The 16,517-nt window shown below is 41.5% G+C and overlaps 1 protein-coding gene across 1 annotated transcript in view; it reads left to right on the forward strand.

The window, feature by feature from the left end:
* The window catches only part of LOC126407763 (RNA-binding Raly-like protein), a 63,019-nt gene that overhangs the window by 30,906 nt on the left and 15,596 nt on the right, over positions 1 to 16,517 (forward strand). The window contains exon 3 of the mRNA XM_050072955.1: positions 6,226 to 6,276. Coding sequence (XP_049928912.1) covers positions 6,226 to 6,276 — 51 coding nt within the window. The remainder of the gene's footprint in view (positions 1 to 6,225; positions 6,277 to 16,517) is intronic.

Genomic DNA, 16,517 nt, shown 5'->3' on the forward strand with positions numbered 1-16,517 from the left:
TTTGGTTTCTTGAGTAATTGTAAGATTATTACTGAAATTTTATTAGTAATTAGTTACACTGCTCGTTATTGGAAAAAAGTAATATTATTACAGTAATGCGTTACTGTCCAACACTGTGCTACATAAATGGGAACTTGAGGTGCGGCTGTGGGCCTTTGGCTCCATTTAGCAGAAGACTTGACTATTGGCAACACTGTCTTTCCATCTCTGAATCACTTCCCTGATACTGACACATTTTATTTAGTTTATTGTCTCTTTCTGATGAGTCCTTCTTGTGTTGGGTTGCTTTGCAGTGTAGGCAGTTGTTGCCAATGCTGGAATTTTCTCTGCTGGATTCTCCAACACTGAATCAGGCTTTTGCCATCCAAAGGGATGGGCACGTGCAACTGCATTTGTAGCACAGCCAATAGGAATGCCCTCTCTCTGAAATGACCTGTGATTGGCCAAAGTCTCCTGTCATGGGCTAGATTTTCTAAAGCCTGAAAACAGAAATAAGAGGAGGTGCAGAGGTCTAATTTTCTCCAAGTTCATGTGAATTACCAACACACGTTCACTCCGACCTCGTCACATATTGACGTTTTGGTCATGGACTTTCCACGTCCACATATGACGTCCAAGGTACCCTGGGTGTGTTGGTTGTTGACGTTCTGGGACGTTGTGTCAAGACTGCATTGTCTTCTTTCAAGATACACTTTGGTTTTCACAGGAAATTTACGTCGGTACAACATCGCAAGATGACGTTTTTTTTCCTTAAACAAACACTACATGGTTAGGTCGGATGAAAGTCGGTGTTTGTTGGAACCACCCGCCCCACTGGGACTTTTGCTGCCTTAACTTGTGTCCTTGTCCCGCTGCCGGGCACCGTTGAACTATTACAGCAACCGGCCACGTATAATGCCGATGTAGAAGGACACCTTTTCGTCTGCACTGCCCAAGCACCGGATTTCGACGACTTTGGAGTGAGACCAGGCTCGAATTACAATATGCTCAAAGGTTATTATATGATTTTTGCCCAGTGACACCAAAATACAACTGCCTACCCAGCTTTGAGTATTATGGACACTGCAGGAAAACTTCTCATTAAAGCTGTGACAGCATTTTGAATTCTAGATTCACTGAGCTGCTCAGCTTTGTGTTAAAAGCACATTAAATCCACTTCTTTTTTGGTTGGTGCATTACACATACAGTCACTTTATTACACTTTAAATTGATCTCGGTTCCATTCAATAGTGTTCATTACAGCAGGAGTTATTTTCCAAAAATTCTGTCCTCTGAAACCCTCCAGCTAAAACCTCCTGTGAATCAGACTTTACTCTCTAACTGCCTGGAGAAAATGCAATAACTTTAAATTAATCCACTCGAACAAGATCAAAGTTACACAACATCTTCATCGACTTCCTGTAGCGGGAGGCCCTTTAACTGCTTGCAGAGCCGCTGTGTAATTAGTCCAGTGAATTGAAATCAATTGATTTGGAAAAGTGCTCCTGCAGCCATCAGCAGTGATGAGGAGGAGTGAAAAAGGATTTAAAAGTGAGGGTGTGTTAATTTTCCTGAACGCAGCACAGTGGACCTGAGCCCAGACTGTTGTAAAATAAAATCCAAAACAGCCTGAAGGACATTTTTTACTGGGATTATGAGGACTCCAGTAGCCGCTTGTGTCGGCTGTTATGTGCCCATAATCACAGCGAGGAGCGGCCTCTCAGGTGGTGCTGCTGCTGTAATATCAGTCCTAATTACACAGATAAACCAGCAGTGTGAGCCATAAAAGAGTCATTTAGTGTGATCCCGGCTCAGAGGAGCGGGAGCCGTCCTGCAGATCAATAGTCATGTTTAAATGCTTGCTCCTACACAGCTCAATAGGAGACGCACGACTGAGCAGAGGCTCCGAGTCGTCCCCTGGATCGATACCGTCGTTAAACGCTGATTAACACCACATCACCACTGATGAAGATGAATGATGGAAGCAGCAGGAGCGGTGATACGGCTGCTTACAAAACAGTGGAAGGATATGAGTCTGGCACCTGTTTGTCCATCAGAGTCATCACCTTCTCTATCTGTCTCCACCTTTATCTGTCTGGCCTGCTCTATCTCCTCCTGGCTCCTCTTTATTAGTCTGAGTCCTCAGTTAGAGAGGCCTGTTGCTGCTCCGTGTGTGTGTGTGTGTGTGTGTGTGTGTGTGTTAGGTGGTTATTGATTCCTTCTCCTCAGTGGATAAATAGTGCCACGTTTTGGAGTTCAGACTGCATCTCTTTTTCATTATCTGTCCAACTGAGAGAAGTGCCGTTTCGTCTTCTTCTGTCTTTGGAAGTTTGACCCTTAAAGGTACATTTACATAAGAATGACATTTCCTAAGAGGAAACTTTAGTAACTGATCAGTATTCTTTGGTGTGTAAGGTGTGACATGTGACATTCAAAGCATTAATAAAGCTGCAAACCAATATTTGCTGTGTAAAGGTACGATGGAAGAATTTCACAGATAAGAAAAAGAAATTGTGAAGACAATAAAGCCTCCACACACTGTGTGTGATTTATCCTGGCTGAAATATGAGCAGAGGAAAAGTTTGCTGGGCGCTAGGCTAATTTATACAATGTAAAATGCCATAGGCTTGTGCTAATAACGTTAGCATGTTGTATTTGTTTGGAAAACGTGTTTAGTATAAAACAGTTGTTTTGTCAGTGAACCTTGTGAGCTGTAATGGAGCTGAATTTTGTAATGTTAACTTTGTTAAATGTTGCTGTTGTCCCTGGCTTCATATGAGCAGAGGAAGTCTCCGCTACCTGCTAGGCTAATGTATACAATGTAAAATGCCATAGGCTTGTGCTAAAAATATTAGCATGTTGTATTTGTGGGGAAAATGTGTCCAGATAAAGACAAGTGTTTGTCTGTGAATGCTGCGAGTTATAGTGAAGCTGATTTGTGTTTGAAATTGTCTCTATGAAGCCATGTTTAATGTGTGTTTAATGTGTGTTTAACGTGTGTTTATTGTGTGTTTAATGTGTGTGTCAGTCAACTTATGAACCATGTGATTTTGTTGCCTTAACCCCAGGAAGTTAATCTAAAAACAACCTATGTAGTTAGTTTAATTTAAAAAAAGACTACATGAACGTTATGTATTTAACAAACAGGAACTGCACATTTCCTGTGATCACTGAAGTTTATTTTATAAAGAGATGTAACAAGTGTACACTGACACAATGTCCCTGAACATCCAAAACTGATGCAGGAGAGCACCTGGTGCATCAGATTCTGACGTGATGGGCCACTTCCCAAACATCGGTATTTGACAAGTTGGGAGTGAGAGTGTGTTGGTTGAACCTGTTGCTGTGTCTTTGTACACAAAGCAAAAGCACGATAGTCTACAAGGTCTCATTGCAAAGCTAAGTGTCGCTAACACGGGGAGAGGAGCAGTGTGATGTTACCTGTGTCGCCTGAGCCCATCTCCACTATACCTCCAGCTGATCATAATGTAGCCAGCTAGCATCAGCCTGAAAGTGTGAACTGTAGCCGCCATCTGTGGGTTTATTGACCTAATAAAAGTGTCTGTGTGTGAGCAGAGTTGCAGACACTGCCACTGTGTGCTGCCTTGCCCACAGGCTCTTTGGCACTGTGATAAGTAGGTCTGAACGCCATCTGCTCAGTTCAGCTGCAGAGCCACCAGACTGCTGCTGTGTGACAGAGGATTTCATTTGATTTAATGTTGCATCATAATAACAATGATTTAGTCAAGTAATCGTGGAACATGCTTTATTCTATTCTAGTTTAATTAGTTTTAGTTATTACGTCTGCATGTTCAACTCTTTTCTTCAGAAAAAATGATCAACTTTTGAATTATATTCTATTTTATTCCACTGTAGTCATTTACTGTTGTAGTGTCAATGTCCTAGCCTACTGTAGTGAACTATATTACAGTCTATTACTTTATTTTAGCTTTTACTTTCTATATATTTCTTCTGTATTCTATTTTATTTCATCTCTGTGCTTTTTTTGTGCATTTGATTCAGAAACACTTCCTTGCTCACTTTTACCCTCCTTACTTAGCGCAGCAAACAACTCATGTGGGGGCCTCTGTCCCTATCTCTTAGTAAAGCAGTGCACTCGCATGTGTTTAGAATCAAGTGTGCAAATCCTTTATGTCTCTTAATCAATATACCAACAACTTCAAGGTCCTTTATTGGAGGATTCTTGACAACACTGCTTCACTGCATCTCCCCAAACTCACATAAAGGTCACATTAAGAATTAAAGATCAAATGATCTCCTGCCTTTTTTTATATGGCCACAATGTGCTCCTCACACAGAGTGAAGCGATGCAGCAAGCTGGATGTTGTTTCCACAACCAGTCCCATCCTCATCGCCAATTATCTTGTGGAATACAGAGACTCAAAACACATGATTGGACATTTTAGGGTTTACTCATGAGAAAACCAAAGAACTGACACATCATGACACTTTATAGTGTCCCACAAACAAGCAGTATCAGTGTCTCTCCGTTAGTTTGGTGCTACAGTATTTACACTGAATCATTCAGCATAACGTTTGCCAACCTTTGTTATCTCTGCCATTACAGATAAGTTAATGAAGCTAAGCTCCAGAAGTTAACGTTAGCTTAACTAGAGCCCTTTGGACAACAGCTAACAATGATGTACGATCACCAAAGTACAAAACTAGAACAAAATAGGCTAATGAACTCCCAGCAAACAAGGTGACATGATGAACAACGCAGCTAGGAGCTAACGTTAGGCTAACTTTAGCTAACGTTAGCTAGAGATGTTAAAGATAACTTTATATTTCTTTCCAGCAAAGTGACAATATGTTGCCTCAAACACAATGTTGACTTACCTTAGAACAGATGTAGACATCATTGTTAATCTTATTCACGTTGAGTTGATGTTGTGGTCTAACGTTACCACACAACTTTATCCAAAGGAGACACTTTTCTCGGTTGAGATGTGGTTTAAAGTGTAAAAATACACCTGGTCGCCCAGCCTCTCAGGATACCTTATGTCAGAGTTGCATGTACCCCATGCACACCGTTTGACCATTTTTAAACTTCAAATCTCAGAAAAAGCTCATAAAACCGAACAAAACTGACTTTCTGTAATGCATTTCAATGGACGTCCAGGCAGAGGATGTGACTACATCATGTTAGACTTTGGATGTCGTGTTGTGATGAGGCATAAATTGTGTTTTAAAGGCTGCATTACAGTAAAGTGATGTAAATGTATAAACTTATCAGACTTTTTATTTGTTTTAACGCTTGCCTAAACTCACTCAGTCGTTATTGTGTTAATATTTTCTGAAAAAAACAAAACAAAACAAAATAATAGTCATCCATACAAATGTTTTGCATCAGAGAGGGTATTTGGTTAGAAATATTGTTATGGTTGATTTTCTCTCGCAGTCCTAATATTAATGAAGTGCTTTGGGGAAATGTATTGAGATATATATCGTGTATCACGATATAGCCTAAAAATATTATGATATAATTTTCAGGTCGTGCCACCCAGCCCTGTACAGAGCATTAATAAGCACTTTAAATGTCCGTAGCTCATTTGTCCCTGCAACTGAAATGCTTCATTTCTTTTGATGAAAAATGTTCTCTGAGCTCGACTAAGCACAAATCTGAAGAAAGTTTCAAAATCAGTCAAACCTTGAAAAGTGAGTTTTTCTTATCATACTATATTTAATCTTTGGGCACATGAGGACAGTTTTTATTTGTATTTCACTGTATTTCAGGGGGAAAGAATGATCAGAAAATGGCTGCATTCAAGAAAATACAAGGATCACAATTAAGTCTGTCTCTATGAACCTATAACAAGTTGAATATCAAAGATATGCACACACACACACACACACACACACACACACACACACACACAGAGCGTTACATGTGCCCAGTTTTCTTGTTGGGTTTGTCTCCTTTTGGAAACACAGCTGCTGACGTTTAACCTAACGGATCATTTTTCCTGCAGTCTGTGATTCAAGGTTTTAATGTGTCTCAATAATATCCGATATCTGTTTGTTTTAATTGTTGCCTGATTTGGGTCTTGACCTTCTCTTTAAATATAAATGATTGATACTTGTGAATAATGAATTATGATAGACATATATCAGCAGGTCACCTTGTTGTGATGTGACTGTGACTGACTTATTTGATCTTTTATCATTTTAACAGGACAGCTGTTCATCTGAGGCTAACCTTCATTTCTCTCTCTTTGTCCTCAGATCTGACTACGAGATGGAGTACGACAGATACCCTGATGAACACTACAACAGGTACACAACGTTTATTAACCTTTTATTTACCCGTTTCTTTGTCTGTTCCACTTCCTGTTTTGTCTCTGAACTTCTGGTTACTGGTGCTTTCTCAAGTCATAAGCGGTTCACACAGCCAGCTGTACGTGACCTGACAGCACCACATCCAACACAGATATCAGCAGAGGTGGAAAACGTACTCAGATCTTTTACCCATTTACATTTTATTAAGGCTTAAAGTTACGCATAATTAACAGCAGGCCGCTTTTAATGACAGGCTGTCTGCTGATGGCGTCCTCGACTTCTAAGTCAGCTCCACCCCTCGCTCCTCCACAGCTCCATGCTCTCACCCAAATATGGTCACTTCTGGCTCCAAAAAATCAAGATGGTGACGGACGAAATTTCAAACTTGAGGCTTCAGATCTGGAGTCCACATACCAGTGGGTGACATCACAGTCTATGTGTTAACTACATCACCTGACATCCTCCTTTGCTCCAGTCTTATGACACTGGGCAGCCTGCAGGGCAAAGGTCATGTGATCTCAGCCTCAGAACACATGGGTTATATACGAATTACAGAGCATTCATTTTCGTAGGTTTAAGCGTGAATGGTGAATGAGAACAGCCTTCATCATCGTTTCATGGCACCATCGACTCCTCGCTCTGTCCCTGATCCTCCACAGCGCCGTCTCTCAGGCTGCAGCCCTCACAGAGTGTTTATGACACATCTGTTCACCCAAATATGTAATATACTGTATATTCATATTTCTATATTTGTTAATAACTAATTTTAAATAATCTGCCTCCTTGTTGAAAACCGGTCAAAGAGCCGGGACGTGAATAAGAAAAACATGGAAACACGTTGTTCTTTATTTCATCATGAGCCAGTTTTAGTGTCAGCAGGAGAAACTAACAATCAGAGAAGAGTATGTTGATGAGGTGCTGATTGTCTGACAGGAAGCGACCGAGTAAATATATTCATATCATAGCTGTCTGGAAACTGAACTGATGTTTTGGTCCAAACGATTCAGACAGCCGCGCTGGAAGACCTCAAATGTCATCTCAACTTTTTCAGTGTTTCAACAGCTTCAAACTGTTCTTTTTTCCCTGAGCGACTCAAACTGCACATTTTCAGCTGAGAGGAGGAAATTGGTCGCCATTTGTGTCTGGCTCGCAGCGGCAGGCCGATTTCCAGTTTGATGGCAGAGTACGTTGGACTCTGAGGTTAGGAGACCATCCTCCTCTCTCACAGAGCTGTTTACAGTTCCAGATAAAGATGAAAGCTGCGACTGGATCCCAGTTTGACCTCGCTGTGTTTGGCTTTCAGCTGGATGAAGAGGCATTTTGTGAGGATGAGTGCAGCTGCAGGCTTCCCCTCTGCCCTGCACCCATCCTCAGCTCTGATTAGTCTGCAGGGCGGTGAAAGACAAAATACAGTCGGTACAGTAAAATACGTCCAACAAGCAGAGAGAAGACAGATGACAGACCTGAGCTGGGAAGATTAAAATCACAATACTAGGATTTATTGAAACAGAAGAAGGAAGAGTGAGATGGAGATGAAGATATTTCAGGAGTGAGAGACAGCCAAAGGGAAAGATAAAAGGAGATCAAGAACAAGAGAAAGGAAGAGTTAGCATAGATTCAAGATCTGTTTTTAGTTCATCATCGTCTTGTTTTAATCGTGGACAACACGTCGTTCACAAAAGATTTTCATCATAGTTTTTGTCAAGGAAGTGAACACTGCTCGGTCCACTAGTTAGTCAGTTGCTAGTCTCTGCTGGATAAAAAAATGTGAATATAAACTGCTAAATGTCAAATATAACTGGGTGGCTGTGAATATTAGGGATGCACTGACTGTGACATTTTCGGGCCAATACCGATACGATAGAATTCGTCCGACATTAGATACAGTTTTTTGTTTGTGTCTTTGTTTTGTTGTTATTTATTCCTCCTTTGTGCCACGGAAATAAAGAAATCTTCATAATAAAGTAATTCATTCATTACACAACCTTTGAATGGGCACAAATTCATTCATTCACATTTATGAAACAAACTTTACTCTGTGAGTCTGTGTCGTTACATCCCAGCCTCTGTGAACATCACAACTGGAAGAAGAGTTGAAATGAGTGCAGAGCAGCATGTGAACAACTAAACTCTTTAAACGGAATTAAATTTCCTCTGATGCAGAAAATAAATACGCAACTAAGCTTTTTTTTTTTAAACTAAATTACATTCAATTAAAATATCCCTGATGCAGAAAATGGGAAATGAGAAGTAAGTGTGTGTGTGTGTGTGTGTGTGTGTGTGTGTGTGTGTGTGTGTTTACAACCTGATTCAATCTGTTTTTACTCTGTTTTATTTACTTTTTTCCCATTAACTTCCTTCATGTTTCTTCGTATTAATTTAACATCCAGGCTGCTGTGATGGAGAGATTTAAGTGAGAAGTGAATCTGAGGGGATATAAAAGAGACGAGAAGGAACTGGAGGAGGGAAGAGGAGAGAAACTTTTAGAAAAAAGATGAGATGAGAACAGACGTATGTACGAGAAAGAGAAAGAGAAAGAGAGAAAGTAATAAAGAGAATGAGGTAGCAGAAACAGAGAAAGAAAACAGGGATGGATAAAGAGAGGGATGCACAGTGAAGGAACAAGGAGAGAAAGAAGTACCCGGATCTTTTAGTACCAATATCACAGTGTACACAATTATACAAGCCATAATTCTGAATTCAAAATTGTACTTAAGTAAAAGCACAAAGGTATTAAATGAAAATATACTTAAAGTACCCAAAGTATCCCCCATACATCCCGATTTTTGTGTTGTTTATATTTTGTATATTAATAATCTGAATCTGCAAAGTGCAGTAAAAAATAGGCTACAGTGTTTCCCCCTGAGATGTAGTGAAGTATAAAGTAACAGAAGATGAAAAATACTCTCAAGTGTACTTGAGTAAATGTACTTAGTTACTTCTGGTGAAGAAACAAGGTGTAAGAGATAAGACAAAAAATGGTTGAGCGAGGTTAGATCAGTGAAAAACAGAGGGGTTGTGTGTGTGTGTGTGTGTGTGTGTGTGTGTTGCTTTACATGAACCTTGACGTGTCCTTGTGTTTCCTGTAGCAGAACCACTGCAGTGTTTCCTGCTGTCGGCTCATCGCACTGGACTCAGTGTTACACTACAGACATTCATGTGTTCACAACAACAGCACTACTTACAGCAGTACTTTTACTCAAGTACATTTTCAAAGGTACTTGTACTTTACCTGAGTGTTTCCATTTTATGCTTCTTTATACTTCTACTTCACTATATATATTATATATAACAGCTTCAGTTACTTTACGGATTCAGATTAATAATAATAAATATGAATCAACAAATATCGACTTTCACCTGAGAGAGCGGTGTTCACGTTCTGTAAGATTATAAACCCTGTTCTTTTTTCCTGAATCCAACCACGTGCATAAGATGCTACCGGAAAAACTGTCAGTACACGGTGTTGTACTGACGTAGTGCTTTTATTTTGAAAGAGACTGTATGCAAACTGTACATTTCCTGTGAAAACAGAAGTGTATTTTGAAAACAGACAATGCATGTAACAGGCTGAAGTTGACATGGCGTCCCAGAACGTCAACAACCAACACAGCCAGGGTACCTTGGACGTCATATGTGGACGTGGAAAGTCCATGACCAAACGTGGACATGTGACGAGGTCACAGTGAGGATGAGGATGGTATGTTGTATGTCACATTTGAGGGTGAAGCAATTGTGGTACAAGTCACACCTGTCGCGTCTCTTTTGATTCCGGGATGTCAGCATGCTGTCTGAAATCACACGCTGGACCATCATGATGCCGCTGTGTTTCATGTCTGCGTAAAAATGCAAAGGCATCACAAAGAAGTGACTTCGTAGCGGCTCTGTTGCACCATCTCTGTATAAAAAGGGTTCCTGAATGCAGCAAAAGATGGTGTTACCTCAAAAATGGTTCGCACTCTGTCTTGCACAGTGGCATAACTGATGCATCAGAACCAGAGATATCGTCTTTATTCTACATTATCTTTGTTCTTGTCAAAACCTGCTGCCAGTGCAAATTAGCCTCCAACAGAGTCTGAAATTCGGGTTTTGTGACTGATGTTGAGTGTCTGGCCGGCAGCAGAGATGAGGAGCTCCCTTCTCTGTAACAACACCTCCAGATCTTTTTTTACTCTTCAGACTTGTAGTCTTCAATCGATGCTGACTTAAGTAACATCACTGGAGGACATTTATCAGACTTCACACAGCTCCCTCTGGACACACTAAAGGCTTTATACAACAGACACCTGTAAACACACTTTGAGGTGTAAAATGAGTGGAATCCCCCTTTAAGAAGGCGAAACATCCTGCAGATTTTAGATGTAAACTTTCCAGACACTGCTCCAGTTCAGCTGTGATCCAGTTCACAGAGAAAAGATTTGAAGACCAGTGAAACATGCTCCTGAAATGATCTGCCTGACTAAAGCAGATTGATGTCAAAAGATTTGATGTTTAATTCCATAAATCAAAATTTCTTTTATTATTACTACATTTTATAAATGTTAGTCCCAGTTAATTGTATTCTTCTCAGTAGCAACGTGCTCTGCTCACAAACACAGCAGTGAGGAAAAATAATCCGCCGTGCCGGAAACACATTTTTATCTGCTGCTTATTCGCAGCCTGTAAAACTCTGTGACAGCACTGAAGGTGACACGGCTCTTATTTGTGCACACACAGGACTCAGCAAATTCTAGACAACAGAGAAAAAAACAACAAACACTCTGCCGGTGTTTGTCAGGGAAATGTGCCACAACGGCACATTTAGAGTGAAAGAGAGCGGCAATCCAGTAGAAACAGGAGTTGGTTATAAATCATCTCCTCTCTCTCAAACCTGTAATTCCTCCTCCATGAGCTGCTCTGAACTCACCTGCGATATCACAGCACGGCTGCAGATAAACCAGAGCACAATCAGAGGCTCAGCCTTCCTCACAGATACTTCATACTGTGATATAAAAGCAGGGAGAGCAGAAATACCTCCCATGACTGAGTGAAGGAGCAGAAGGAAGATAAAGTGTCTCCTCTGTGGAGTCACATTTGTCTTAGAAATACACAAATACTTCAAATGTGTCTGATGTTTCTCGTTGGATGAAACTATTGTCTCTTCAGTGTGAGACTGTGTAGTTATAGTTGTATATAATTACATACGTGTTAGGAAGTAGTACTTAATGCAACATTACATGAAATAAACATAAAATAAATAAATAAATGAAAAGTAAACTAAAACTAGAATGTGGCCAACTACATTTTTAGTAAATATATACTGCAGGTATGAGTTTAATACTTAGAGTGCAGAGTGTATAAAATATATAATGCAAGAGTATATGCAAGTAAAAAAAAGTATAGTGATGGTAAAAGTATAAATATAAAATACATAGTGCGGTTTAAAGTTTAAGTGTAAAACACATATAGTGCAGGTATAAGTGGAAGTGTGAAATGCATAGTACAATTACAAGTATAAGTATAAAATACATAGTGAAGGTGTAAGTGTTAAATAAACACAGTGCAGTTGAAAGGATAAGTATGAAATACATAGTGAAGGGAAAAGTATAAATGTAAATATATTCTGCAGGTAAAAGTATGAGTGTAATATACAGTAGATAGTGCAGGTGTAAGAATACATATAAAATATATGGTGCAGGTAAAAGTATGAGTATAAAATATGTGGTGCATATATTAGTACATATCTGTACAAATGACAGGTATGAGTACATGGTAAGATAAGATTCACAATAAGATAATATAATGTTAACTTCCTGAGACGGAGCTTTTCAGAGGCGAGGTGATCACATTTCACTCTACCAAATGTCACAGTGTCATTTGAAACTGCTCCACAGACTACATACAGGAAGTTTGCTCCGACGCCGTCCCCTCTGTCTGCAGTGGAACAAGGTGATCCTGAGGAACAGCAGCCTCACTCACTCTCTTGACTTTCACAGAAAGGTTAAAAGAAACAAATGTCTAACTAAAATGCAAAAAAGTGGAAACAGCAGCGGACTGACGGCGCAGTGACCGCCCCACCACGGGCTGAAAACACAGATCACTGCAGGCCGCCAAGGACAGGTGGAGGAGGTGGAGGAGGAGGAGGATAACTGTATGTTAGCTGCAGAAGAAGAGGCAGGGGATGAAAGAGAGGAGGAAGAGGATGGAGGGAACAACAGATGAGGGTAGAGCGGGAGAAAAAGAGGCTGACAGCATGAAAAACGAGTGTGTTGGCAGCCGGCAGCCGCTCAGATAAACGCTCCGCTCAGTTTCCATCCTCCCTCCCTCCCTCTGTTCACTCGTCTGCATCACCCTCTCTGTCTCCTCCTCACTTATTTCCTCACACATGCCCTCATTTCAACACAGAGGCCCGCATGATTCATTTGCATAGTGCAGCTCTGGTTGTGGTTCAGTTACTGCAGGACAGTCTGAGTCACCAGAAAAATTACAGCATCAGTTGTTCGTTCAAACGAGAAAAAAAAGGACACATTTTAAACATGTGACTGTGTAATGGAAAGGTGGACAAGGTGTGTGATGAGACCGTCTCACAAAGTGTGTGATGAGACCGTCTCACAAAGTGTGTGATGAGACTGTCCCAGAAAGTGTGTGATGAGACTGTCCCACAAAGTGCGTGATGAGACTGTCTCACAAAGTGTGTGATGAGACCGTCTCACAAAGTGCGTGATGAGACCGTCTCACAAAGTGTGTGATGAGACTGTCCCAGAAAGTGTGTGATGAGACTGTCCCACAAAGTGTGTGATGAGACTGTCCCACAAAGTGCGTGATGAGACCGTCTCACAAAGTGCGTGATGAGACCGTCTCACAAAGTGTGTGATGACACTGTCTCACAAAGTTTGTGATAAGACTGTCTCACAAAGTGTGTGATAAGACTGTCTCACAAAGTGTGTGATGAGACCATCCCACAAAGTGTGTGATTACACTGTCCCACAAAGTGTGTGATGAGACTGTCCCACAAAGTGTGTGATGAGACCGTCTCAGAAAGTGTGTGATGACACTGTCCCACAAAGTGTGTGATGACACTGTCCCACAAAGTGCCCCAAACACATTTTTTTTACGTGAAAGCCCTCTAGTGGCCGCAGGAATTATGTCTCAGGAGCACAAGAGGAAGTACTGTGACGTTATTATAAATATCGACAAGAAGTCAAACTTAAACACAGGACAGCTGTTTGTTTCCCTCAACTCGACCAAACTTCCCCTCACTTCATTGAGTTTGTTCCCTCAACCCTAACAAAGTTGATTTTGAACATAAATCTGACCAAACCTTAACGTCCTTCAAATTGACCCTTTTCTAAGTCCTGCTCCCAGACGCAGACGGGCCAATCATAACGTAGCATTTGGCCGGCTCAGACCAGGGTCCAACAACAACACAGCTGTGCTCCATTGACTCTCATGCAGTCGTTTTAGATTTCCTTCATTTCCAGGCTGGTTTTGTGGATTTGGAGCTAAATGTTGTGCCTGATGATACTCGTTACCTGGAGAGGTTGGAAAAAGATATACGTTTCCAAAACCAAAATAAAACCTCGAAAAGTGTAGTGTTAGCTAGCTAGCTACTGAAGATACAGCCCATCCATCCATTTTCATCCGCTTATCCGGGGCCGGGTCGCAGGGGCAGCAGGCTGAGCAAAGCACTCCAGATGTCCCTCTCCCCAGCGACACTTTCCAGCTCCTCCTGGAGGACCCCGAGGTGTTCCCAGACCAGATGAGATATATAATCCCTCCAGTGTGTCCTGGGTCTGCCCCGGGGCCTCCTACCAGTGGGACGTGCCCAAAACCCCTCTAACAGGAGGCGCCCAGGAGGACCCTGATCAGATGTTGAACCACCTCAACTGACCCCTTTGGACATGAAGGAGCAGCGGCTCTACTCCGAGCTCCCTCCTGATGTCCGAGCCCCTCCCCCTATCTCTAAGGCTGAGCCCAGACACCCTACAGAGGAAACTCATTTTGGCCTCATTCTTTCAGTCACTACCCAGAGCTCATGACTATAGGTGAGGGTTGGGATATAGATGGACCAGTAAATCGAAATCTTTGCCTTCCGGCTCAGCTCCCTCTTCTCCACGATGGTCCAGCACAGTGCCCGTATCACTGCAGAAGCTGCACCAAACTGCCAATCCATCTGACGCTCCATTTTACCCCCGCTCGGGAACAAGACCCCGAGATACTTGAACTCCCTCTCTTGAGGCAGTAACTCTCTCCCAACCCAGAGGGGGCAATCCACCAGTTTTTTCCCATTGTCCAATCGGATGATTTGAGAGTTAACCCTGAAGTAACCTCGCTAACTCCAAATCCTGGTTCGTAGTACAGGCCTCAGGTGTCTATATGAGGGGATGTTCAGCCCAGTCGCCAGAGGAAAATGTTGACATTGTACATTTTTGTAAACCATATCGATGTTTCTCAAGTGACGTAGTATTTGAGGTGACTTTGTCATCTGAAGGCGGAGGGGTTAGTGGATGGCATGACATCTAGAAGTGTCAAGCCTGTTTTTCAGTGAGTCATCGTTGCATTTTCAGCAGCTTTTAGCCGCCAAACAATGATGTTTTTAGCAACCTGACACTGGATTTCCGGCTGGGATAGTGCCACAAAAAGCCATTGATTTTACTGAGACATCCCCGTGTTTCCTCCTGGGATTGTGACATCGAAACTGGGTTTTGACATCAAAATTTTAGGCCAAACGTAATCTTAATCTCTAACCCTGATCAAGGGGTTTTTGTACCTAAACCTAACAACAACATTGTTGAAACTCTAGGTTTTAATATATCCGCTACATAATAATGTGCAGAAATATACAAAGCCAACATTTATTCTGATGATTGTGTTGGGATGCTGTGGGAGCAGTGCACTGTGGGATTAGAGGATCTCAGACATAATGATCCTCTGAATCTTTTTTACTCGGTTATTTTGTGTAAAACACCTGAGCAGTGTTTGTCCAGACCCAGCAGAATATTTGACCCATCCAGCCAACAGAAGGACAGTATTTTATGCACACTGCCTCCTCTGAAAAGCCTCCAGGGATGATCTGGAGTATTTTATTTACTTCATTTTTATCTGGAGAATTACACAGCTTCAATTTGTGAGTGTAACTCCACAGCCGGGCCGCCTCGCTCCATACGGAGTGAGACAGGATGTAAAGCTGTGCAGCCCGGCCGTGTCAACATCGCCGCCCTGTAAATATTTATAGGCGTTTATCTGCCGGGCTGCGGATTATCAGCTTAGCGAGGTACAGTAGCCCCCCTCGACCAACACACACTTCCTCACACACTCACCGGTTATCCTGATGTGTTGAGACTGCAGGGACAAACACAGCGTCAGGTCTGAATATGTATGTGCTGATCAAACCACCTCACCAATTTAGAAAGTTGCTGATCATATGTTAATCCTCTGCTGTGCTGATGTACTTCTCCGTCACTGCAGTAAACGTTTGTGTCACACTGAGAGAACAGCAGCGCTCACAAAGTGCTCCACAGAAAGACATGAAAATCAGAATACTGAAGTCTATAAGATGGAGATAAAAATAAAGTCTGTATGAGGAAAGTCAGAGCTGCAGGCTGGAAGTTTGAGAGTAACGAGAGAAACCTCCTGTTCTCTTTGACTGAAGAGTGTCTGTATTTTTAGGTCGTCTTTTACAGCTGGAATCTGTTTTTACAAAAACTTTTATGGAACTTTAACTTTTTCACATTTTGATAACTTTATTTGTTTTTGGACAAGAGGTGGTTTTTATGTCTCTGCACCGGCGAAAAGTATGTCAGTCCGTATGTCCATCCATCCCATTCTCGTGAACATGTATCTCAAGAATACCTTGAGGGAATTTCTTCAAATTTGGCATGAACACTCACTTTGAGTCAAGCATAAACTGATTAGAATTTGGTGGTCAAAGGTTAAAGTCACTGTGACCTTGTCTGTTAATTTCTCGTGAATAAGATATCTTAAGAACACCTTGAGGGAATTTCTTCAAATGTGGCACAAACATTCACTTGGACTCAATGAACTGATTAGATTTTGGTGGTCAAAGGTCAAGGTCACTGTGACCTTACATCTGTCTCATTCTTGTGAACGTGATATCTCAAGACCACCTTGAGGGAATTTCCCTTAAATTTGGCACAAATATCAACTTTGACTCAAGAATGAATTGATTAGATATTGGTGGTTAAAAGTCACTGTGACCTTGTCCGTCTCATTCTTGTGAACATGATATCTTAAGAATG

The sequence above is a fragment of the Epinephelus moara genome, chromosome 20 (assembly GCF_006386435.1).
Source record: "Epinephelus moara isolate mb chromosome 20, YSFRI_EMoa_1.0, whole genome shotgun sequence".
NCBI classification, from domain to species: Eukaryota; Metazoa; Chordata; class Actinopteri; order Perciformes; family Serranidae; genus Epinephelus; species Epinephelus moara.